The sequence below is a fragment of the Perognathus longimembris genome, chromosome 20 (genome assembly GCF_023159225.1).
Source record: "Perognathus longimembris pacificus isolate PPM17 chromosome 20, ASM2315922v1, whole genome shotgun sequence".
Classification (NCBI taxonomy): domain Eukaryota; kingdom Metazoa; phylum Chordata; class Mammalia; order Rodentia; family Heteromyidae; genus Perognathus; species Perognathus longimembris.
Genome location: NC_063180.1, coordinates 45859279 through 45882781, shown reverse-complemented (window position 1 = coordinate 45882781; position 23503 = coordinate 45859279). Strand labels below are relative to the sequence as shown.

The following is a 23503-nucleotide window of genomic DNA, read 5'->3' as shown; positions in this document are numbered from 1 at the left end:
TATCCCTGAAGCACGGTGTTCTGCCACTCGAGCCACATCTCCACTCCCCAGCGACGACAAGGGACAACCAGGAGGCTTTGGTGGCAGTGAGCTCCGGTCATCGCTGCGCCGAGGCAGAAAGGGCTCAGAGAGGCAGGCTGCTGCTGTTGTGATGGTCCGGCCAAAGGAGAGTCAGGCCCAGGGCGACAGTGGATATGGGGGCATTGTGGGGGTGGTGGAAGGTTGCTTTAGGGTGGAACCTGCCTGTCCTCGGCAGAGAAAGGACTGGAGAGGAAGGCACAAGCCCTCCCCAAGGAGACCTCAGATTTAGCTTCAGGTTATTTATTCTCAGGCTAGCTTTTCCCCTTTTTTTGTTGTTGGTTTGAACTCAGGACCTAGGCTCTGTCCCTAAGTTTGTTTTGCTCACGGAGAGCACTCCAACGCTCTACTTCCGGCTTTCTGGTTCATTGGAGAGAAGAGCTTCCTGGACTTCCCTGACTGGGCTGGCTTTTGCCGGGGGATCCTTAGATGTCAGCCTCTGAGCAGCTAGGATGACAGGCCTGTGTCACCAGTGCCCGGCCTCGAGAGAGCTGTTGACATCGCTTATCCACCGCACGCTTTCCTTTCTGGGTATGTGGTCACTACGTCGGGTCTGGAGAGAGCCCTCCCAGGGGCAGGATGACCTGGTTTCGGTCGTCTCCCCCTCAGCCTCGCTGGGGCTCTGTGAGTGGAATGTCACTGGTACGGATGTTTCCTCAAAGACACCTTCTCTGGCCTCCACTGTACGGTGGAATGAGATCACCTGCTTGCGTGTGGCTGAGCTCCTTCTGAAATAGGCTGTGTGTTTTTTAAGGAGTGCAGATAGTGGGGCTTGAACTCAGGACCTGAACACTTAGCGGTTTCTCCTCAAGGCTGGCACTCCCCCACTTGAGCCACACCTCCACTCCTGGCTTTCTCTATCTATGTGGTGCTGGGGAATGGAACCCAGGGCTTCATGGATAGGAGGCGGGCGCTCCACCACTAGGCCCCGTTCCCAGCCCCCACTTCCAGCTCGTGGGTGGGTCACTGGAGATGGAGTCTCACAGAACTTTCTGCCCAGGCTGGCTGGGAACCACACCTCGACCCCGGCCCCGGCTTTCACTTTCGCTCCCCCCTCCGTGTCGGGCTTACCCACGCGTGTGGCGTCTCATCGGTGCTCATCCTGCCTGCTCAGCTCGGAGCTCCGGGACCGGACCCGGCGCCGGGCAGCTGCAGAGCCGGGGCGGGGCCGGCGGGGGAGGCCGGGCCCGAGGGGCGGGCAGCGCCCCCGGGACGCACCCCACCCGCCCGGGCGGAGGCCGGGGCGGAGGGCGGGCGCGCGGGCGCCCACCGGCCGGGGGTCGGCGTCCGGTCGGTTCACGGCGCTCCAGTGACAGCCGCTCACTCGAGCGAGCGGCCGTCGAGGGCCGCTCCCCAGGGCCGCAAGCCCCGCGCCAGGCGCCGCGCCCCCCCCCCCCCCCCCCGGGCCGCCAAGCCCACGGGCACCGGCCGGCGAGGCGCCTCGCCGCGAGGAAGGAGGCCCGGGCCCCGCCGCTTCCGGGTCGCGGCCGAACGCGGCGCGTGACGTCACCGAGACCCCGCCCGGTGATTGGCCAGCGAGAGCCACGGCGCCCGGAGCCGGCTCCGCCCGAAGGGGGCGGGGAGGAGCGCGCGGGCGGGGCGTGGTCACGCACGGGGCGTGGCCGCGGGGGCGGGCGCTGGGCGCCGGCTGCGCGCGCGTCTTGCTGTCGCCCGCCGTGAGAGGAGCGGACACGATGGCCGGCTCCGCGTGGGTCTCCAAGGTGAGCGCGGGAGGGCGGGCGGGCGCGGGCCGGCGGGGGGCCGGCGGGGGCGGGCCGCGCGCGGGCCGGGGCCGGGCCGGGCCGGCGGGGGGCCCCTGAGCGGTCGGCGGGCGGTCGCCGGGGCGCCGCGGCCCGCACGCTCGCCGGGTGGGGACCGGCCCGACGCCGGCCCGGCGCGCCCGAGCCGCGGATGGCGTCAAGGTCACGGCGGGGCGGCGGCGCGCGGCCCGCGGCTCCGAGGTCCCCCTGGCCCAGGCCTCGAGCCGAGCCCGGCGGCCGCCGGGCCCTGCCGGGCGCGGGCGCGGGCGGCCGGCCCGGAGCCGCGGGTCCCCGGGCCGCGCTTCCGGCCGGGGCGCCTCTGCAGCTCCTCCCGGGCTGACCTCCGGTCCTCGCACGTCGATCGGCGTCCCCATCGGAGGACACGGGACCGCTCTCCCGGCGCGCCTCCACCTGTTCCGGCCGCCTCTCTCTCTCCTTGACAGCTCCGGGGCCAGGGCCAGAAAGGCTCCTTAGAGACCCCGCCACGCGTCCCCAGGACGGGCTTCACCCAAGGTCACACCAGAGGTCACTGTCAGGGCTGGGTATAGGGATTCTCCATGCCAAGTCTGCTTGCTTTGTGGCCAAGGTCACGCTGCAAATTATGGGCACAGTACAGGGAGAAATAGGCCTTAGGTCTCCTGTTGCTACTATGGGGCAGCTCCCTAGACGTTTACTTTTCAAAGGACATATGTAAAATGTCTCCTGTTTTCAGTGTCAAGGGAAGTTCAGAAACACACTGTGACTAAGATTGCTACACAAAATTTAGGTTTGAATCTAGGCAGTGCCATGCAAAGTTTGAACAAATGATCATCTCTGAGCCTATAAATTATAGGCCCACATGCAAAATATCTACGCCAAACACAGCTAGTACTTGAAGAAGCACAGACGTCTGGAGCTTTCTTAGCTATCAGTGTATTTATCTTGGATGTGATGAAGCCCACAGATAGTTCTTGGGCATCAGTAACTGGTTACTTGCTCAGTAACTAAACTGTATTGCATCATCCTCTTCAGATTTGAATTTGCTCCCAAAGATAAAGCTAGAGAGTGTGTCACTGTGAAGAGAAATCAGCCCCTTGGTCACCGGGCTTACACTTACAACCTGGTTCACTGATGCATCTTTGTGTGTGTGTATCTATGGGGGAGGCTGTGCACCTGCCTTTTAACGGGGGCTTGAAGTCAAGGCCTGGGTGCTGTCCCTTAGCCTTTTCACTCAAGGTTGATGCTCTGCCACTTGAGCCACGTCCCGCTTCCGGTATTTTGGTGGTTAATTGGAAATAGGACTTCCAAGGATTTGTTTCCCCGGGCTGGCTTTTCACTGTGATCTTCAGATCTCAGCCCCCAGAGAAGCTAGGCTGAGCCACTGTTACCCAGCACTGATTTATCTTCAGTATGTGAGTGAAGTCTTCAGAGGAAGTACCGCAGCCGCACGAGTGGTGATGAAGGTGCCGATAAATGTTTTGCCTTTAGTGAAATCTGCAAGGAATGCCTTCATAGCAGGAGTTCAGAACCACATGCTGGTGCTGACGCCCGTCATCCCAGCAGCTCAGGAGGCTGAGATCCGAGGAGCATGCATGGTTCAAAGCCAGTCTGGGCAAACAAGTCCATGATCCAAGTCTTAGATCCAATTAATCAGCAAAAAGCTGGAAGTAGAGGTGTGTCTCCAGTGATAGATTGCCATCCTTGAGAGAAAAAGCTAAGGGACAGGGCTCAGGCCCAGTTCAAGTCCCTGTCAGTAGTGGCGCGCGCGCACACACACGTCAGAAGAGGAGATGCCCTTTGAAGTGGATTCTTTGTGACCTTTGCAGTGGTCTGACCTCTGAGCCACTCTTCCCCCTTTGGGGATTGGCGCCTCAGGAGCGAAGCTGGGCCAGTTTCTTTCTTTCTCTCTTGAGTGACAGAGTCCCTGTGTGGCCGGCTACCCTTCAGAAGGGAGAGGCTGCTGCCTGGGCCTCTGGAGCACTGGGATTGCAGGCACTTGACCGCCATACTCATCTTGGATGCCAGTTCTGATCAGAGCAGCTCCCCTGCTGGGTTTCTCGTTAAGGGTTTTTGGGGGTGGGTGGGGGGAGGGCTGCAGCTTGGAAAAGATGTTCATGTCGAGAAAATAGAGGGATTCTAAAGACACTCCTGCAAGCTACAGTGGTGAGCTTCCTTTCCTTCAGCGGGCGCTTACTGTCGCCCCACCAGAATAGAAGGTGGAAAGAAAATGTGGAGTGGGAATTAGATGGCCCAGAATCTGAAGCTGGCTTTAGGGATTTGTTGAGGGATCCAGTCTAGGCTCTTAAAAGATCCTACTCGGCTGGGCGCTGGTGACTTTGTCTATTACTTATCTATCCTGAAATCATGGAGAAGAGATGTCATACATGGAAAAGTTAGTTATTAAAGAGAATCAAGGTTGGGAATGTGGCTTAGGGGCAGAGCGCTTGCCTAGCCTCTACAAAGCCCTGGGTTCGATTCCTCAGCACCACAAACAGAAAAAGCCGAAAGTGGCGCTGTGGCTCAAGAGGTAGAGTGCTAGCCTTGAGCAAAGGAAACTCAGGCCCTGAGCCCAAGCCCCAAGACTGGGGGAATAGAGAGAAAGAATCAAGCTGGGCCCTGGTGGCTCACACATGTAATTTTGTCAGTTCAGGAGTCTGAGATCTGAGGATCACAGTTTGAAGCTAGCCTGGGCAGACAAATCCATGGGATTCCCATCTCCATTGAACTAGCAAAAGCCAGAAGGGGAGATAGGGCCCAAGTGGTGGAGCACCAGTCTTGAGTGAAAAAGCCAAGGGACAGTGCCCAGGCCCTGAGTTCAAGCCCCAGTACTAACAAGTAAAAATAAAGAGGGTCAATGGCTGTGTTTTAAATCAGAGAGACCTCCTCAGCTAGTGAGATGGGGACTTGAGGCTGGCCTCCGGCTTTCAGCGGGTATTCACTGAGCACCTGTGACGGCAGGCACTGTGTCAGGCCCTGGACACAACTGCAAGCAGATCGTTAAAGGGCACGCCTGGCTTGGCATTGCAAGTCTGGTTTCTTGGTGAGGTTTCCTGTCCCACACCAGGAGGCTGTTTTGTGTAACTAGCTTTTCTCTCAGGGTTTTCTGCAGGGTTGAAGATGGGGTGTAAGGGGCAGACTTGGGAATTTTCTCAAGGTGCTCGTTACAGAGTGACGTTTAAATGAACTCCCTGCTCACAGCCCACGGGCTGGAGGGTGAATCGCTGTGGCCAAGGCTTCGGGAGGTTTTTGCTGTTGGTAGTGGTACAGGTTCTGGGCTTGAACTCAGGGCCTTTTCCCTGTCCCTTAGCGGTTTTTGCTCCAGGCTGTCGCGCTCCCATGTAAGCCACATCTCGGCTTGTACTGTTTCCGGTGGTTAATTGAAGATAGGATTCCGACAGCCTTTCCCGCCTGGCTGGCATTGCACTGTGGTCCTCAGATCTCAGCCTCTAGAGTTCCTGGTGTGAGCCAGCGGGGTCTCCCTTTGGAGCATTCCTTCAGGCCCCACCCTGCCTTGTGCTTAGTCTGAGATTAGTGGGTGCAGTTCCTGCTCCTGCCCTTCTGCCCCCTGTGGGCTCTCGCAGAGGCCTCCTCCTGTAGTCAGGGCTCAGGCCCCCAAGAGGACGACTCCCTAATCAGAACATAAGCAGAGCCTCGTCCCCTCTGGATATGTCATGAGGAAAATGAGTTCAACATTTTTAGTCAACTTGAATGCCTTTGGCCTTTGTGTCTCATGTGGCCTTTCTTTCTTTTTTTTTTTTCCCCCCTGGGAAGGGCAGTACTGGAGTTTGATTTCAGGACTGCGGGCAGTTACTCTACATTTGACCTCTGTTCTTCTTTATTTTAGATATTTTTCAGGTAGGGTCTACAGTTTTTGTCTGGGGTTGGCTTCAGGTTGAAATCTTCTAGAGCCCAGCACGATCGTTGTTCTTTCTTTCTTTCTTTTTTGCCAGTCCTGGGGCTTGGATTCAGGGCCTGAGCACTGTCCCTGGCTTCTTTTTGCTCAAGGCTAGCATTCTACCACTTGAGCCACAGCACCACTTCTGGCCGTTTTCTGTATATGTGGTGCTGGGGAATCGAACCCAGGGCTTCATGTATACGAGGCAAGTGCTCTTGCCACTAAGCCATATTCCCAGCCCATGATCATTGTTCTTAAAAAAGCAGATCACTGCTGGGTGCCAATGGCTTACGCCTGTCGTCCTAGCTACTCAGGAGACTGAGATCTGAGGCTCACAGTTCAAAGCCAGCCTGAGCAGGAAAATCAGTGAGACTCTTATCTTTAATTAACCACCCAAAAACTGAAGTAGAGCTGAAGCTCAAGTGGTAGACCTCCAGCTTTGAGCAGAAAAGGTTAAGGGACAGTACCAAGGCCCTAATTTGAAGCCTCAGTATTGGCACTTAAAAAAAAAAAAAAGAAGGAAAGAAAGCGGGGGGGGGGGGACTGGAAAGAAAGAAAGGAAGGGAGGGAGGGAGGGAGGGAGAGCAGAGAAGGAAAGTGTGGTGCTCGCGTTCTTGGATCAGAGGGTTAGGTCTTCACATCCAAGCACTCAGCCACTGTGAGCTACTGGAGGGTTAGGTCTTCAAATCCAAGCACTCAGCCGCTGCGAGCTACTGGAGGGTTAGGTCTTCACATCCAAGCACTCAGCCACTGTGAGCTACTGGAGGGTTAGGTCTTCACATCCAAGCACTCAGCCGCTGCGAGCTACTGGAGGGTTAGGTCTTCACATCCAAGCACTCAGCCACTGTGAGCTACTGGAGGGTTAGGTCTTCACATCCAAGCACTCAGCCACTGTGAGCTACTAGTGCTTGTGCTAGTTGTCGTCATGCCACTGCTGACGGGGGAGTGGCGCCTGGCCATTCCCGATGCCAGCCCTCAGGAGGAGCTCCTGTCCCTTTGGATGCTGTGCTTTCGCCCCGTGTGACATTTTCTCTGTTGTTGGTGTAGGTCTCTCGGCTTCTGGGAGCATTCCACAGCCCAAAACAGGTGACCAGAGGTTTTGCTGGTGGTGTGAGTATAATTATGTCTTTTCTTTTTCCTTTTAGAAGTTTCTCAAGAACGATGCTCTCTTAATCTATGATATAACATTTAATTTTCACGCCTATAAAACTAAGGAAATTTGGCCCTCCTAGCATATATTAAGCCTATTGGCTAACAGATACACAAATCTCCTAGCTAGGTCACGTGCACGTCTGAAAGAATTATATTACAGCTGGCTATGTGAGCCTGTTGGCAGTAATATCTTGAAGAAGCCTTGTTAAAAATAGCAATTACCGGGCTGGGGATATGGCCTAGTGGCAAGAGTGCCTGCCTCGGATACACGAGGCCCTAGGTTCGATTCCCCAGCACCACATATACAGAAATCGGCCAGAAGCGGCGCTGTGGCTCAAGTGGCAGAGTGCTAGCCTTGAGCAAAAAGAAGCCAGGGACAGTGCTCAGGCCCTGAGTCCAAGCCCCAGGACTGGCAAAAAAAAAAAAAAAATAGCAATTACCGCCAGGTGCCAGTGGTAACCTTAGCTACCCAGGAGGCTGAGATCTGAGGATCGCGATTCAAAGCCAAGACTCATCAGGAAAGCTACGTGAGTCTCAGCTCCAGTGAACCACCAGAAAACCAGAAGTGGCGCTGTGACTCCAAGTGCCAGCCTTGTGCAAAAGAGCTCCGGGACAGTGCTTAGGCTCTGAGTTCAAGCTCCACGACTGACCAAAAAAAAGAAAGAAAGAAATTACCAGCCAGGTGCTGGTGGCTCTCTCCTGTAATCCCAGAAACTCAGGAGGTTAAGATCTGAGGATCATGCTTTAAAGCCAGCCAGGACAGGAAATCCCATGAGACTCTTAACGCCAAGTCAACAAAACGCGGGAGGTGGAGCTCTGGCTCAAATAGTAGAGTGTCAGCCTTGAGTGAAAAAGCCCAAGGGCAGCACCCAAGGCCCTGACTTCAAGCCCCAGCACCAGCACACACACACAAAAGAGGTTACCTTGAACCTGATACTTTATTTCCCATTCTCATTTTGACACCGTGGTGGTTTTTAGAGCTAGAACAAGCTAAGAGGAAGTTGTTGAGAAGCTTCAAAGCCTGCTTTGCATTTTATTTTGTGAGCTGTCCTAAAACAGTAGATTACAGCTGGGCTCCATTGGCTCGCCTGTCATCCCAGCTCAGGAGCCCGAGATCTGAGGATCGTGGTTTGAATCCAGCCCAGGCAGGAAAGTCTGAGATTCTTACCTCCACTAAACTACCAAAAAAGCCAGAGTGGCGCTGTGGCTCAAGTGGCAGAGTGCTAGCCTTGAGCAAAAGAGGCTCAGGGACAATGCTCAGGCCCTGAGTTCAAGCCCCAGGACCGGCAAAAAAGAAAAAAGGATTTCTCAAGCATCATCTTGTAGTTTCCTCTCTGTTCTTCGCATATTCTTTATAAATTATTGATTGCTCACTGAATCTGCTGCTTTTAGCATTCCCAGCATCCGAGGTCTGTGCTATCAAAGCTGATACCACATTTTTGGATCCATATTCTAAGACTGTGGTCAGTGAGTTCCTGTTTACTTTGCCGTTACCCCTTGTACAGCGTCTGGCTTGGATCTCCTCCTTCCTGTGCTTCCCGCATGACATTTTAGGCCATCGGAGATTTCTAAGGCCACTGCGCCTCTTTTTTCCCTCATATTCTGCGGTGGAAGTGAACTACATTTTCCTGGTGGCCTGATGACGTTTGTCACATTGGGAGGTACAGGAGGGACAAGCCCAAGGGTTGTTCTGCTCTGCTTAAGCACACATGTGGGCGCGGCTTATACTCGCGCTCAAGGGCGCTGACTGAGCATTTCAAACGTAGCCCCAAAGCTGCCGCTGCCACCATTCCTCTGTGCTTGTGTTTAACTTCCAAGCCATCCCTCATATATATATATATGTATCTTAGGGGTTGGGGCCTGGCTCAATCGGTAGAAAGAATACCAGTCAATGAGCAAAAGCATCAGGTCCTGGTCTCAACCTAAAAGCAAGTATTAGCCTGGTAGAATGGATTGTTTTCAAAAGAAATAAGAGGAGGTAGTAATTTTAAAGATTTTTTTCAGCTGTCCAGAGAAATTTGAGAATTTATCTTCTCATCCAGGAGAAATCATTGGAAGGCAGGAAATTGAAGTGTGATTTCTTTTTTTTTGCTAGTCCTGGGGCTTGAGCACCGTCCCTGGCTTCTTTTTGCTCCAGTCTAGCTCGACCTCTTGAGCCACAGCGCCACTCCTGGCCTTTTTATGTGGTGCTGAGGAATTGAACCCAGGGCTTCATGCATGCTAGGCAAGCGAGCACTCTACTGCTAAGCCACATTCCCAGCTCCTGAATTTTTTTTGTTTGTTTTTAAAGAAAAGCAATTAGAATGGAAAAATAAAAGCCAGGTAGAATACAGTTTCCCAGAACAGAGGATCTGCACATTATCTTAATTTATTTAAATGCTCAACCTAAGATGCTGCTGGCTCCCGCCTGTCATCCTAGCTGCTCAGGAGGCTGAGATCTGAGGATCGTGGTTTGGAGCCAGCTCAGGTGGGCAAGTCTGTGAGACTCTTTATCTGCAATTAATCTCCAAAAATCCAGAAGTGGAGCTGTGGCTCCGGTGGTGTGGAGTATTAGTCTTGAGCAAGAAAGCTCAAGGACAGCACCCAGGTTCTGAGTTCAAGCCCCTGGACCAGCACCCCCTCTCTCCCAAACAAAACAACCCAGAGAGTCCAGTTAATCAACAAAAAGCCAGAAGTGGCGGTGTGGCTTAAGTGGTAGAGCACCAGTCTTGGGCAGAAGACCCAAGTGAGAATGTGAGGCCGAGGCCAAGCCCCAGTACCAGCACACACACTCACACACACACACCCCTCCCCACACACAGCTCTGATCTTTCCCATGGCATAGTTTTGGGGTTTATGGTTGAAATGCTGGCTCCTGTTTTGTCTGAAACCTTTGGAGCAAGTCATCGCTGTTAGATCAGAAGCGCCGACTGTGGTTCTCAGTGCCTCTTAGGTGTTGCCAGCTAACCGTGTGTTACTGGGTGCAATTTCCACTGCCCAGCACCTCCTAGATTCCGGTGACCTGTGGAGTCTGATTGTGTCCAAGTGTCTAAACAGCCCTCCCGTGTCCGGAGGGTCGGCAAAGAGCTTCGTGTGCCTGAAGAAGATGCCTGAAGAACCGGGATCCCAGTGACAAGAGAACGCTTGCCTCCTCGAGGAATCTCTAAGTTGTGCTTGGAGTACATCGTGAACTGTTTTCCTAGCTTTAGTTCCACAGACCTGAATCAGTCTGCCTCGTCTGAGCTTGTCTGGAAAGAACTTGCAGTTGTGAAGTCTGTTTGGTAGTTTGTCTTGTTTTATCTCAAGAGTGTTCTGGTGGCTCCATCTGTAATCCCAGCCACTCGGGAGCTGGAGATCTGAGGATTGAGCCTCAGTCAACCCAGGCAGGAAAGTCTGTGACTTTTATCTCCAGTTCAACAGCAAAAAGCCAGAATTAGAGGTGTGGCTCAAGGGATAGAGCACCAACTTTGAGTAAAAAAGCCAAGGGACAACGTCCAGGCCCTGAGTTCAAAGCCCAGTCTCGGTACAAAAAGGAAAAGGGTGGCCATTTGAGTTCTTTCTGTAACCTCTGAACTCAAGGAGAGAGTAGACTTGTAGAGTTTTGTGTCCGCTAATTTCTCCCTTTTCTTTGATGGTTCTGGTGGAGGGAGGGGGTATTTTCCTAACAGCACTTGGGCATTTCTAAAATACCTATAGAAGGCTGAAGGCGTGGCTCATTGGCAGAGCCCTAGCCAGGGAGTGAAAGTGGCAGGTTCCAAGTTCGAGTCCCAATTTCAGACCGACCTCAAAAAAAGAAAGGAGGGGTTGGGAATGTGGCCTAGTGGCAAGAGCGCTTGCCTCATATACATGAAGCCCTGGGTTCGATTCCCCAGCACCACATAGATAGAAAATGGCCAGAGGTGGTGCTGTGACTCAAGTGGCAGAGTGCTAGCCTTGAGCAAAAAGAAGCCAGGGACAGTGCTCAGGCCCGGAGTTCAAGGCCCAGGACTGGCAAAAAAAAAAAAAGAAAAGAAAAAAGACAGGAGAAAAGAAAGCATACTTATAAAGAGGATTTCTTTGTCAGTGATGTTCTTTTTCTAAACCTTCCAAACTTTACTGATTGTGTTTCTTAAATGATTTCTTTATTTAGGTTCAGACAGTAACTTTAATTCCAGGAGATGGAATTGGCCCAGAGATTTCTACTGCCGTTATGAAAATCTTTGATGCTGCCAAAGTGAGTGACATAATAAATCCACCCAATAATAACTCAAACGTTTGTTTTTTTAACCCATGAGAGATTGTACTCTTAGGATGAATTGCACCCAATCCTGTAAGGTTGGTACCAGCTGGGTTTTTATGTTTTTGTGGGGTTTTCTGTGGTGAAGGTGTAGTGCAGAGGGGTTACTGTTCTAGACCAGGTAGCGAGTACAGGTCTTGTCCTACTTGTCACCCCTCCCTCATGACTTAGGTTCTCCTTGAGACAGGGCTTGCAGGGCTTGAGGTGTGCCTCAGTTGGTGGAGCACAACCAGCGAGCTAAAGCATCAAGTACTGAGCTCGAGTCCTGGTCTTGGACCTAAAAAAAAGAGAGACAGGGTCTTGCTATGCTAGCCTTGAACTTGGGATCCTCCTGTCTGGGCCTTGTAAGTGCTGGGGTGAGAGGTGTGTGCGCCCCCCCCCCCTCCGCGTTTTCTCTGTAATAATGCAGTGTGACTGTAACAATTACAATGTTGCTTGTTACCCCATCTCCAAACTGTAGCTATTGAAGCTATTTGTCATCAAGGCAGTACTCAGTACTGCGGTATTTATGGATCTTTGAGCCCAGCCCAGGTTCAGCGTCAGCCCTGCCAAGTCATCTGTCTGCCTCATTGTACCTTCCTGCCAAAATGCAGCATAGAGTTGGCAAGATGCCCATGGCTCATGCCTACAATCGGAGCTAGGCAGGGGGCTGAGATCTGACCATCACTGGAGCCAGCTGAGGCAGGAAAGTCTGAGACTCTTGTCTCCAATGAACCACCTCAAAAAAGCTGGAAGTGGAGGCGTGGCTCAAGTGGTAGGGCACCAGCCTTGATTGTAAAAGCTCAGGGTCAGCGCTCAGGCCCGGAGTTTAAGTCCTCACACCAGCACGTGAAGAGTGAAAATGAAATAGAGGATGCAGTATCAGTAATTCTAGTCGCCCACTTGTGAGTTAAAATTCAGCTGTTTGGGGATGTAGGCCCCTCAAACTTTAATCCGACGCCGTCTTGTTATCGGCCCTCAGCTGCCAGGTGATTGTAATACATGTGGGAGACTTAGTAAGAGGCGGTTTGGTTCCTGCTGGAAATGAAGGGACAGAGAGTACGCGGCTGCAGCGGCTGCAACGTTGTTCGCCTGTGGTGCAGAGGAGGTGCTGGTGACGCGGCAGGCAGCGCCTAAGCAAACTGCAGCTCTCCTGACCCTCGGGGAGGCCCGGGCTCTGCCCCACCCTCTGCCCCACCCTCTGCCCCGCTGGCCGTCCAGTGTGCGTGCAGTGGGAAGGAGGGAGGCAGAAAGAAAAACGACTGGTTGATCATTCAAACAGAGCCTTCCTAGCTATGGCATGCTCCTTTTTTCCTTCCTGTTCCCAGCGTATTTGAAGTCGGTGCCCCACTGCCATGTGAGCTCCACGTCCTCTTTGTTGTTTTTCAGATGGCATACAGTCCATTCACAAAACGTGTACAGTTCACACTGGGCGCTGCTGGCTCACGCCTGTCATCCTAGCTACTCAGGAGGCTGAGATCTGAGGCTCGTGGTTCAGACCCAGCCTGAGTAGGAAAATCTTTGGGACTGAGATTCTGGCAAAAAGCCAGAAGTGGAGGTGTGGCTCAACTAGTAAGAGCACTCACTTTGTGCAGAAAAAGCAGAGTAAGAGTACAAGGCCCTGAGTTCAAGCCCAGTACTGGAAAGCAAGGAAAGGAAAGGGGAAGGGAGGGCTGGGGATATGGCCTAGTGGCAAGAGTGCTTGCCTCGTGTACATGAAGCCCTGGGTTCGATTCCCCAGCACCACCTATATGGAAAACGGCCAGAAGGGGCGCTGTGGCTCAAGCAGCAGAGTGCTAGCCTTGAGCAAAAAGAAGCCAGGGACAGTGCTCAGGCCCTGAGTCCAAGGCCCAGGACTGGCCAAAAAAAAAAAAAAGGGGGGGGGGAGGGAAAGGGAAAGGTCCAGTTGAGTGGGTTATAGTATATTCACAGAGAAGCAAAGGAAAAGGAGAAAGAACAGTTTAATTTGGTGGGGTTTTTTGTTGTTGTTTGTTTTTCCAGTCCTGGGGCTTGGACTCAGGGCCTGAGCACTGTCCCTGGCTTCTTTTTGCTCAAGGCTAGCACTCTGCCACTTGAGCCACAGCGCCACTTCTGGCTGTTTTCTGTATACGTGGTGCTGGGGAATCGAACCCAGGGCTTCATGTATACGAGGCGAGCGCTCTACCACTAGGCCATATCCCCAGCCCGGTGGGTTGTTGTTTTTTTAAGTATATTTCCTTTTGTACAGTGTCCCCCTTCTCTCGCTCTCTCCCAGTTTTTTCCCTCCCCCCCCCCACAAGTTGTGGAGTTCATTTTCCACATGGTGTCCAGGGAGGACCACGGCTGCGTGTGTTCACCTCCGTCCCTCCATTCCTGTGCCCCCCTTGCCCTCCCAGAGACAGACGAACCGACATACAAGACAAAAAGCAAAGAGAAAAATAAGAAAAACCTTGGCGTTTCCATTTCCTGGAGCTCCCAGCTTCGATTGTTGTGTATTGGGGGTGTGAGCGTGTCGGGGCTTGAACTCGGGGCGGGGTGCTCTGCAGGCTTTACTCCGCCGCTTGGAGCCGCAGCGCCCCTTCCCCTGTCCCTGGCGTTGGCTCATTGGAGGTGGAGTCTCGGGCTCTGTTGCCTGGGCCGCGTCACGCCTCGACCCTCAGATCTCAGCCTCCTGAGCGGCTGGGGTGACGGCCAGCGCCGCCCGCGCCCGGCCGGCCTCGTGCGGGGGGCTCGAGTGTGCACCAGGCCCGGGACGTGTTCCTTGAGCTCTGTCTCCCCGCTCGTTCATATTCCAGCCATAGCCACCTAGGGTCCTGCGAAGAAGGGGGGCCAGGTGACAGCCGGCAGTGACTTTGGGGGGTGATCTGGGGCTCTTTCCTGGCTGCGTGGGGCGTGAGCACGGGGGGGGGGGAGTGCAGCGTCCTGCGCTGTGTCCTCCAGGCCCCACTGGGGACGTGAGCACGGGGGGGGGGGCGGTGCAGCGTCCTGCGCTGTGTCCTCCAGGCCCCCAGTGTGGACGTGAGCATGGGGGAGGGGGCGGGCGGTGCAGCGTTGTCTTGCTCTGTCCCCCAGGCCCCACTGTGGACATGAGCATGGGGCAGGGGGGCGGGGGGCGGGCGGTGCAGCATTGTCTTGCTCTGTCCCCCAGGCCCCACTGGGGACGTGAGCACAGGGGGGTGGGGTGGGGCGGATGGTGCAGCGTTGTCTTGTTCTCTCCTCCAGGCTCCCATCCAGTGGGAAGAGCGGAATGTCACCGCCATCCAGGGCCCGGGCGGCAAGTGGATGATCCCTCCGGAGGCCAAGGAGTCCATGGACAAGAACAAGATGGGCCTGAAAGGTAGCCGCAGCCCCACCTCGCCCCTGCTGCCCCAGGCAGGGTCCCACTGCTGCAGGGTTGGCAGGCCGGCAAAGCAAGGGCAGCCTCTTGTCCTTGTTAGGACATAACGACTCATAGCTGCATGTTTCTTTACCTGCCTGTTTGGCTCTATTAGCGTGTGTGCACGCACGCACGTGCATGTGTGTATATGTGCATGGGCCCGTCCTTGGGCTTGAACTCATGGCCTGGGCACTGTACCTGAGTTTCTTTTGCTTAGGCCTAGAGTTGTAGCACTTGAGCCATAGCTCTACTTCTGGCTTTTGGATGGCTAACTGGAGATGAGTCTCGTGGACTTTCCTGCCCAGGCTGACTTTGAACCTGGATCCTCAGATCTCAGCCTCCGGAGCAGCTGCAGGTGTGAGCCACCAGCTGAACCACTGGCACCCCCATGTCTGTTACTTTTGAGACATTTTTGCCACGCAGCTTAGGCTAGCCTTGAACTCTGAATCCTCCTGCCCGGGCCTCCTCAGTGCTGGGGCTCCAGGCCTGCGCCCCCTCGCCCAGCTCAGCGGGCTTTGTAAGTGTTCTTTGGAACATTGACGGGTCACTGCCAGTGTCTGTGTATTTCACTCGATTATGTTTTACTTAACCTTCCTATCTGGGGGGCAGGGCTGCCGGTACCCAGGCTTCCACTCAGAGCCTTGCCCTCCTCCTCAGCTCTCTTCGTCATGACAGATGCCTCCCATCTGGTGTTTTGCTGGTTAATTGGAGGTGGCATCTGTTTTCTGCCTGGGCGGCATTGAACCCCTGGCTTCAAGTGGCAGTCCTCTGGGTCTCAGCCTCCTGAGGGGAGGGTTAGGACTTACAGGTGTGAGCCCCAGGTGGGGCTTGAACTCAGGGCCTGGCCACGGTCCCTGAGCTTCCCGCTCTAGGCTGACTCTACTACCTGAGCCACAGCTCCGCTTCCAGCTCTTTGGTGGTATATTGGCGCTAAGAACCTCCCAGACTTTCTTTCCTACCCTGGCTGGCTCGTTTGAACTGTGATCCTCCGACCTCGGCCTCGTGAGGAACTAGGACTCCAGGCGTGAGCCGCAGCACTCAACCTGGGCAGATCCCTGCCTGTGGGGGTTTCTCAGCCGACCGCAGGCCCTGCTACAGTCCTCGGCCCTTGTCAAGTGCGCGGCCAGGCTTTCTCCCCTGATGGCTGCGGGGCGGAGAGCGAGGTCCTGCACCACACGGTCTCCCGGGTCTCTCAGGGACGGGAGGCCTCACGTCTCCTGGTCTTGTCTCCCCCAGGCCCTCTGAAGACCCCGATAGCGGCGGGTCACCCGTCTATGAATCTACTGCTGCGGAAGACCTTTGACCTCTACGCCAACGTCCGGCCGTGCGTGTCCATCGAAGGCTACAGAACGCCCTACACGGACGTCAACATTGTCACCATCCGGGAGAACACGGAAGGAGAGTACAGCGGCATCGAGCACGTGGTAGGCTCTCCGTCGTCTTCTGGGGGGGCCAGGGGAGGCGGCTGGAGCACAGGGCCCGGCACAGGGTTGTTGCGTTCTCGCTCGTCACGGGAGCCGGAGCTCCACTTGTGGCTTTCTGGCGGTTCAGCGGCAATCGGAGCGTCCGGGCCGGTCCTGCTGCGGGCTGGCTGTGCGCGGCGATCCTCGGCGCTCAGCCCCCCAGGAGCCACCGCGCCAGCTTCAGATACATCCTCACTCCTGCGTGGGCTGCTTTCTCTGCACTTGGGACTGCTCCTCCCCTTCAGTGGACCGGAAGTGGAGGCTCTGCCCGTTCATGTGGTGTGGGCGTGCCAGCCACGCCCTTCCCCTGCCCATTCGTGTCGCCTGGGTGTGCCAGCCACGCCCCTTCCCCTGCCCATTCATGTGGTGTGGGCGTGCCAGCCACACCCTTCCCCTGCCCATTCGTGTCACGTGGGCGTGCCAGCCACGCCCTTCCGCTGCCCATTCGTGTCGCGTGGGCGTGCCAGCCACGCCCTTCCCCTGCCCATTCGTGTCACGTGGGCGTGCCAGCCACGCCCCTTCCCCTGCCCATTCATGTGGTGTGGGCGTGCCAGCCACGCCCCTTCCCCTGCCCATTCATGTGGTGTGGGCGTGCCAGCCACGCCCTTCCGCTGCCCATTCGTGTCGCCTGGGCGTGCCAGCCACGCCCCTTCCCCTGCCCATTCATGTGGTGTGGGCGTGCCAGCCACACCCTTCCCCTGCCCATTCGTGTCACGTGGGCGTGCCAGCCACGCCCTTCCGCTGCCCATTCGTGTCGCGTGGGCGTGCCAGCCACGCCCTTCCCCTGCCCATTCGTGTCACGTGGGCGTGCCAGCCACGCCCCTTCCCCTGCCCATTCATGTGGTGTGGGCGTGCCAGCCACGCCCCTTCCCCTGCCCATTCATGTGGTGTGGGCGTGCCAGCCACGCCCTTCCGCTGCCCATTCGTGTCGCCTGGGCGTGCCAGCCACGCCCCTTCCCCTGCCCATTCATGTGGTGTGGGCGTGCCAGCCACACCCTTCCCCTGCCCATTCATGTGGTGTGGGCGTGCCAGCCACACCCTTCCCCTGCCCATTCGTGTCACGTGGGCGTGCCAGCCACGCCCTTCCGCTGCCCATTCGTGTCCTGTGGGCGTGCCAGCCACGCCCTTCCGCTGCCCATTCGTGTCCTGTGGGCGTGTCAGCCATGCCCCAGCCACGCCCTTTCCCTGCCCATTCGTGTGGTGTGGGCGTGCCAGCCATGCCCCTTCCAGTGAGCCGGGGCGTCCTTCTCTCCTGTAGATCGTGGATGGAGTTGTGCAGAGCATCAAGCTCATCACCGAGGGTGCGAGCAAGCGCATTGCTGAGTTCGCCTTTGAGTACGCGCGCAACAACCGCCGGAGCAACGTCACGGCCGTGCACAAGGCCAACATCATGTGAGTGCGCGGGCTTGGGCTGGCGGGCGGCGGGCCGCGGCGGGCGGCGGGCCATGGCGGGCCTTCCCTTCGCTGCAGCTCGCTCGTCTGCCTAAGCATCCCCGGCCGGCCGTGCTGCCGGGCATTCGCCCTGCGCTCTGCCACGGGGGCCGTGGCAAGAGCTGGAGGTGGAGCTGGAGTCCCCGCTGGGAGTGTAGAAAAAGAAGCTCTCCCCCCTTGTTAGCGCACTCAGGTGACCCCAGCTACTCAGGAGCTGAGCTCTCAGGGTCAGGGTTCAAAGCCAGCCAGAGCAGGAAAGACTGTAGGACTCCCATCTCCAGTTAGCCAACAGAAAACTGGATGCAGCTCAAGTGGTAGAATGTCAGCCTTGGGCAAGGCCCTGAGTGTCGAGTTCCAGTACCCGCACACACACGAAGCGGGAGGAGCGGGCGTCCCCAGACATCGTGGCCTTCGCAGAGGCCACGCATGTGTGTTTCACAGCGTGGGAGGTGTTGCTAGCTCCGCCTCCTGCTGGGGGCTTCAAGTAGCCCGCTCTGGTGTCCGTCCTGTGGACGGCAGTCCGCTCTCCTACGGTTCTGTTAAAGGTCGTCTCTGAGCCGGCGAAACCACTTCTCTCAGCCTAAGACAAGTATTAAACATGCAAGAAAGCAATTAATAAAAATACTCATTAGCTGTCCCGTGCGGTAGCTCCCGCCTGTCTTCCTAGCTGCTCGGGAGGCTGAGATCTGAGGATCGAGGTTCAAAGCCAGCTGGCGTGGGAAAGTCTATGAAACTCTTATTTCCAATGAGCCGCCAAAAAAGCCGGACATGGCACTGTGGCTCACGTGGTAGAGAGCTAGCTTTGAGCAAAAAGCTCAGGGACGGCATCCAGGCCTTGAGCTTGAGCTCGAAGACCAGTGCGTGTGTGTGCACACACACACACACACACACACACACACAAAGTTGTTACTTCAGGTAACCTCCTAAAGCAATTTTAATGATTTTAATAAGATAGTCTTTCCTGTTAGGATCAACACTTTTTTTTGGCTAGGCCTGGGTACAGTCCCTAAGCTCCTTTTGCTCAGAGCTACTACTCTACCCCTTGAGCCACAGCGCCACTTCTGTGACTAAGTTGGAGGTTTCCTGGCCTTTTCTGCCCATGCTGACCTTGACCGTGACCCTGAGCTCTCAGCCTCCTGAGCAGCTGGGATTACCAGCGTGGGCCAGCGCCCAGCTTGGATCAGCACTTGTAGACTTGAATTTCATCAGCTGCCTCAGAAACCCATCTTGCTGTCATTGAAGTCAGACATCGTGGCTTTACGGGAACTTAAAATGTTTCGATCTTCCTTTCCAGGAGGATGTCAGATGGACTTTTTCTGCAAAAATGCAGGGAAGTTGCAGAAAACTGTAAAGATATTAAATTTAACGAGATGTATCTTGATACGGTGTGTTTGAATGTAAGTATGCATTCCTATTTATGGGGTCACCTTTTGTGGTGAAACTGCGTATGGGTGCCCATGTGTGTATCACACGTTTAATTGCGGAATGCTCGAATCTATACATATATATTCCTTGCAGATGGTACAGGATCCGTCCCAATTTGATGTTCTTGTCATGCCGAATCTGTATGGAGACATCCTTAGGTGAGTGGCTGCCTGTCACTGTCGTAGCGCTGTCCTAAAGCCGACCACAGCCAAACGTGTTCAGCTTTCATTTTCAATTATACGCCATAGCTATGCGTGTCGTCACATTAGGAGCTGAATTCCCAAACCTCAGGCCCCGATGTCCGAGGCTGTTTTTGTTTTGTTTAGTTGGCCTGTCCTGGAGCTTCAACTCGGGGCCTGGGTGCTTGTCTTTGAGTTTCTCTGGCTCAAGGCTAGTGCTCTAGCACACGAGCCACAGCGCCACTGGAGCTTTTCCTGAGTGGTGTGGTCTCGTGCACTTTCCCGCCTGGGCTGGCTTTGAGCCCTGCCCCTCGGCGCTCAGCCCCCCGCGCAGCTGGGACGGACGGCAGGCGGGCGCCTCCTGCCTGGCAGAGGCGGTGTGTTGAGCAGCCTGCCTGTCTGTCTGCTCGTCAGCCCTGGGAGACCGTGACACCCTGATCGCGACGTCATGGTTCCCAGCTTTCACACGTCGTTGGTTTTGTTCCTAGCGAGGTGGGTGACAGTCATTCCCCCATTTATACGCTCGCTGGTTTTGTGCCAGATGTGGAGCTGGAGCTCAGTGACTGGGCGCAGCCCCCGAGCTTTTGCAGCGCTCAGGGCTAACTCTGCCACTTGAACACCAGCTCTGCCTCTGGCTGGAGATGAGCGTCTCCGTCTTTCCTGCCTGGGCTGGCTTTGAACTGCCATCGTCAGGTGGCATGAGCCGTTGGTTCCCAGCTTTTTTGAAGTTGAAAAAGGGGTTTGAGTTCAACATAACAATTCCTTTTCCTTCTTTTTGCGGGCCTCTTCCTGCATGCTCTCATTTGACCACACCTTACCATTCCTTCCCCCTTTTGCTCTCTTTCCTTCCTTTTTCTTCCCGCCCCACAAGTTGTTGGCCAAACTGCCATTTTTCTTTTTGTGCCAGTGCTGGGCCTTAGACTCAAGACTCTGGTGCTCTACCGCTTGAGCCACACCTCCATTTCCAGCCTCTTGCTGGTTCACCGGAGATGAGCATCTCATGGACTTTCTTGCCCAGGCTGGCTTTGAACCCTGGTCCTCAGATCTCAGCCCCCTGAGTAGCTGGGAGGACAGGCGCAGGCTACTTGTGCTTGGCTATATGGTGATGTTCAAAGTCTGTCATTCGGTCTGTTTTTAGTTTCTCATTTCTTGTGTGCTTCCTGACTGCTTTTCTGGTGATTTGGTGTGTCCATCACTTAGCCCGACGGTTGGGGTGTCTGGGCGTGGCCGGGGTGACTCTACTGTCTCTGGACTCTACTGTCTTGTCCCACCTTGTGCCTGGCCTCGCCTCGCTCCGCCTGCAAGGAGCCCTGCGTCTTTTGAGTGGAGATGGGCTTGAAAGCTGGGAACAAGCACTCGGTGAGCCTGAGCAGTGCTCTTCTGCCTTGCAGCGACCTGTGCGCGGGGCTGATCGGAGGTCTGGGCGTGACCCCCAGCGGCAACATCGGGGCCAACGGAGTGGCCATCTTTCGAGTCGGTAAGGGCTCTGCCCCCCACGCTGGACGGCAGGACAGTGCAGGGCAGGACAGCTCTGGGGGACTGTCAGCTACGTGGAGGCTTTCCCTCCGGATGCAAACTGTCCACGAAAATACCCATCACCTGTCTGTCTATCTGGTGCTAGTTCTGGGGCTTGAACTCAAGGCGTTGGCTCTTTGCTTAGATTTTATGCTCAAAGCTAATTCTCTACCACTTGGCGCAGCTCCACTTGTGGCTTTTTTGTTGTTGTTTTTGTCAGTTGTGGGGGCTTGAACTCAGGGCCTGGGCGCAGCTGTCCCTGAGCTCTTTTGCTTGAGGCTAGCGCTCTACCACTGGAACCCACAGTGCCCCCGTCCGGGTTGAGTAGTTCTTTGGAGATACAAGTCTCAGCGTCTCCTGCCTGGGCTGTCTTTGAACCTGGGGTGGCAGGCATGACTTCCAGAGCCCGGCTTTTTGGGGAGCCAAGTCCTGGGCCTTGCACTCGGGGCCTGAGCGCTGCCCCGGCTTCTTTTGCCCAAGGCTGGCACTGCCACTTGAGCCCCAGCGCCGCTTCCGGCCTTTTGTGTTGTGTGGTGCTGGGGAATCGAACCCAGGGCCTCGTGTGTGGGAGGCGAGGCCGGCGCTCTCCTGCTAGGCCGCGTCCCCAGGCCCTGTGTCAGGTGAATTGCATGGGGCAGTTTTCAACCATTTTTCTTTCACTTGGATAGGAGAGCGAATGGAGAGCCCTGCTTTCCCGGATTCCTCCCTCCCCCCCTCCCCCTCCCCCTCCCCCTCCCCCTCCCTCCCCTTCCTCCTCAGCCCACGGGCTACCCCTGAGCCACCACGTGTGCTTGTGCGGCTCGCCCCTGCCCCCTTCTGTCTGCTCCCGTTGCTCTCCGCGGCGCGCAGGCGCACTGGGCTCTTGCTCGCCACTCTCCCGGTGTGCGTGCGCATGCGCGCTCCGCTCTCGCTCGCCGCGCTCCCCGTGTGCGTGCGCAGGCACGCTCTCGCTCGCCGCTCTCCCGGTGTGCGTGCGCATGCGCGCTCCGCTCTCGCTCGCCGCGCTCCTCCGCTCACGCGCGCGCCGCTCTCCCCCGCGCATGCGCAGGTGCACGGGACGGCCCCGGACATCGCCGGCAAGGACATGGCCAACCCCACCGCCCTCCTGCTGAGCGCGGTGATGATGCTGCGCCACATGAAGCTCTACGACCAGGCCCGAGCGCATCGAGGCCGCGTGCTTCGCCACCATCAAGGACGGGAAAGGTTACCGCTCCCGCCGCCGCCCGGGGCTCCGCTGTGCGCGGAGATGGGGGGCTCGGGGCCCGCCGCAGCCGGGTGACCGCCGGGGGGCGGCGCCCCGATTTACGGGGGAACGAGGGCCTGAGGGCTTTCACCCGGGAGGAGCCCCGCCCCCCTCCCCGCGGGGCCTGCGCTCGGCCCACGGCGCCCCTGGGCTCGGCTGCGTCCCCGGGCTCTGCTGCCCGGGCTGGCCTTGAGTCCCCACCCCCTCCCCCCCCCACCCCGCCCCCCCCCACCCCGCCCCCCGCCTCGGCCCGAGGGGCTCGGACCTGGGGGCGCCCTGACTCGCCCTGCGGGTGCTGCTGCTATCGTTATGGTGGTGGTGGTGGTTGTTCTCCTTTCCTCAGACCCTAACGAAAGACTTGGGAGGCAAAGCCAAGTGCTCAGAGTTCACCGACGAGATCTGTCGCCGAGTGAGGGACTCGGGGTAACGCGCCCGGCCGGGGCGCCCCCGGGCCCGGGCGCCTCCCCACCGCCCGCCCCGCGCCCCGCGCCCGGCTCGCTGCTTTCCTGACCACCGTGCGTCTTCTGATCCGGCCTTTTCTTAGCAAAGTCCCGCCCGGAGGCCGCAGGCCCTGGCCGGCGCCTGCGTGCAGAGGACTCCGCCCATGCCTGTCCCTATTTATTTCCTGTCCATTTGGGAAGCATTTCTTAGTAAACGGACACGGACCGCGTCCCTGGCCGTTGTGACCCCATCTTACACCAGTTCAGATTTCCTCAGCTGTAAATACGATGCAGAAGTACTAAAAGAAAAAATGTATCTTTTTTAAGAAACAAAGGAACTTTCCGTTTCCCTTGGCTGATGAAAATCGTAACAGAACTAAAAACACCGCATTAAGTACAAAATAACAATCTTAGAAAACTCAGATGGGCACCAGCAAGATTTCTAGGGAAAGTTCACATGAAAACTGCAAACCTGAACGTTTCTCAGCGGTGCGGTAAGAAGAAGCGAGATTTTACATGAATTACTACGAGTAAGAACTTGGGTCTAAGAGCTATGCGAGGAGCAGTACAACTTTTGGTCATGAGATCGAAGCAATGTCTTGCGTGCCAGGCACCAGATGTGGTTTTTATTCCATTACTTTCTTCCCTGGAGAGGAACTGTCCTTGGCAAGCGCTCTTGGGGGGGGGGGGGTCCCCAGCCTCTGAAGCCCCGGTGCCGGCCCGCGCCCCACTGTGGGCTCAGGAGCCGGCCCCCTGGCCGAGCGCCGGTGCTTTGGTTGTGGTTGATGAAGGTGCACCGGGCTGCTGGCTGCCGGTTCATTTCCATGGCTGCCCTCCTCCCCCCTGCCTCCCCACCCCGTGAGGCGGAGCTGACTCAGCCGGGCCACGGGGGGGCCGGAGGTTGTCAGCAGCGACCCCTTGCCTCCTCTGCCACAGCACAACTTTGGCCCCCACGCCGGCGGCCACGGGGAGTCCTCCCTCTGCACCCCCGGGCTCTGCCCGCCGCCCTCTAAGGCTTTCCTTTTTGAAGCTTGTAACCAGACTTAGGCTCCGTGCATCCCTCCGTCTACGCCGCTTCCTGTCCCTGGACTGTGCTCGCCACGGGTGGTTCTCGGGCTTGTGGGAATTAACAAATAAAGATTTCCAAATGGACTGCGGCGGCTTCCTGCTGTGGTGATTCCCCGTCTGCTGTACGTCAGTGCTCCAGTGCTGTGCTCCTTTAGGGCTACGTGTGTGTGTGCACGCATGCACAAGCACGCACGCGTCCATGCTTCCCTCGAGGGTAGCATTCTGTCACCTGAGACACAGTGCCAGCCTTTTTCCTTTCTGCTAGTTATATGAAGAGTCTCACGGA

The 23503-nt window shown here is 56.4% G+C and overlaps 2 protein-coding genes across 2 annotated transcripts in view; both read left to right on the top strand.

Annotated features, from left to right (window-relative positions):
- The first annotated feature begins 1690 nt into the window (after positions 1 to 1690).
- On the top strand, positions 1691 to 22608 carry LOC125368396 (isocitrate dehydrogenase [NAD] subunit alpha, mitochondrial-like). The gene is given in 12 exon segments (XM_048369349.1): positions 1691 to 1799; positions 6760 to 6822; positions 10973 to 11056; positions 14300 to 14414; positions 15690 to 15877; positions 17175 to 17308; positions 18642 to 18744; positions 18866 to 18930; positions 20343 to 20424; positions 21515 to 21622; positions 21624 to 21666; positions 22051 to 22608. Coding segments are annotated over 12 exon segments (1098 nt in total). The 5' UTR covers positions 1691 to 1772; the 3' UTR covers positions 22137 to 22608.
- Positions 22607 to 23503, top strand: part of Acsbg1 (acyl-CoA synthetase bubblegum family member 1) — a 12536-nt gene continuing 11639 nt past the window's right edge. Inside the window, 1 exon segment of the mRNA XM_048369086.1 lies at positions 22607 to 22643. Coding sequence (XP_048225043.1) covers positions 22607 to 22643 — 37 coding nt within the window.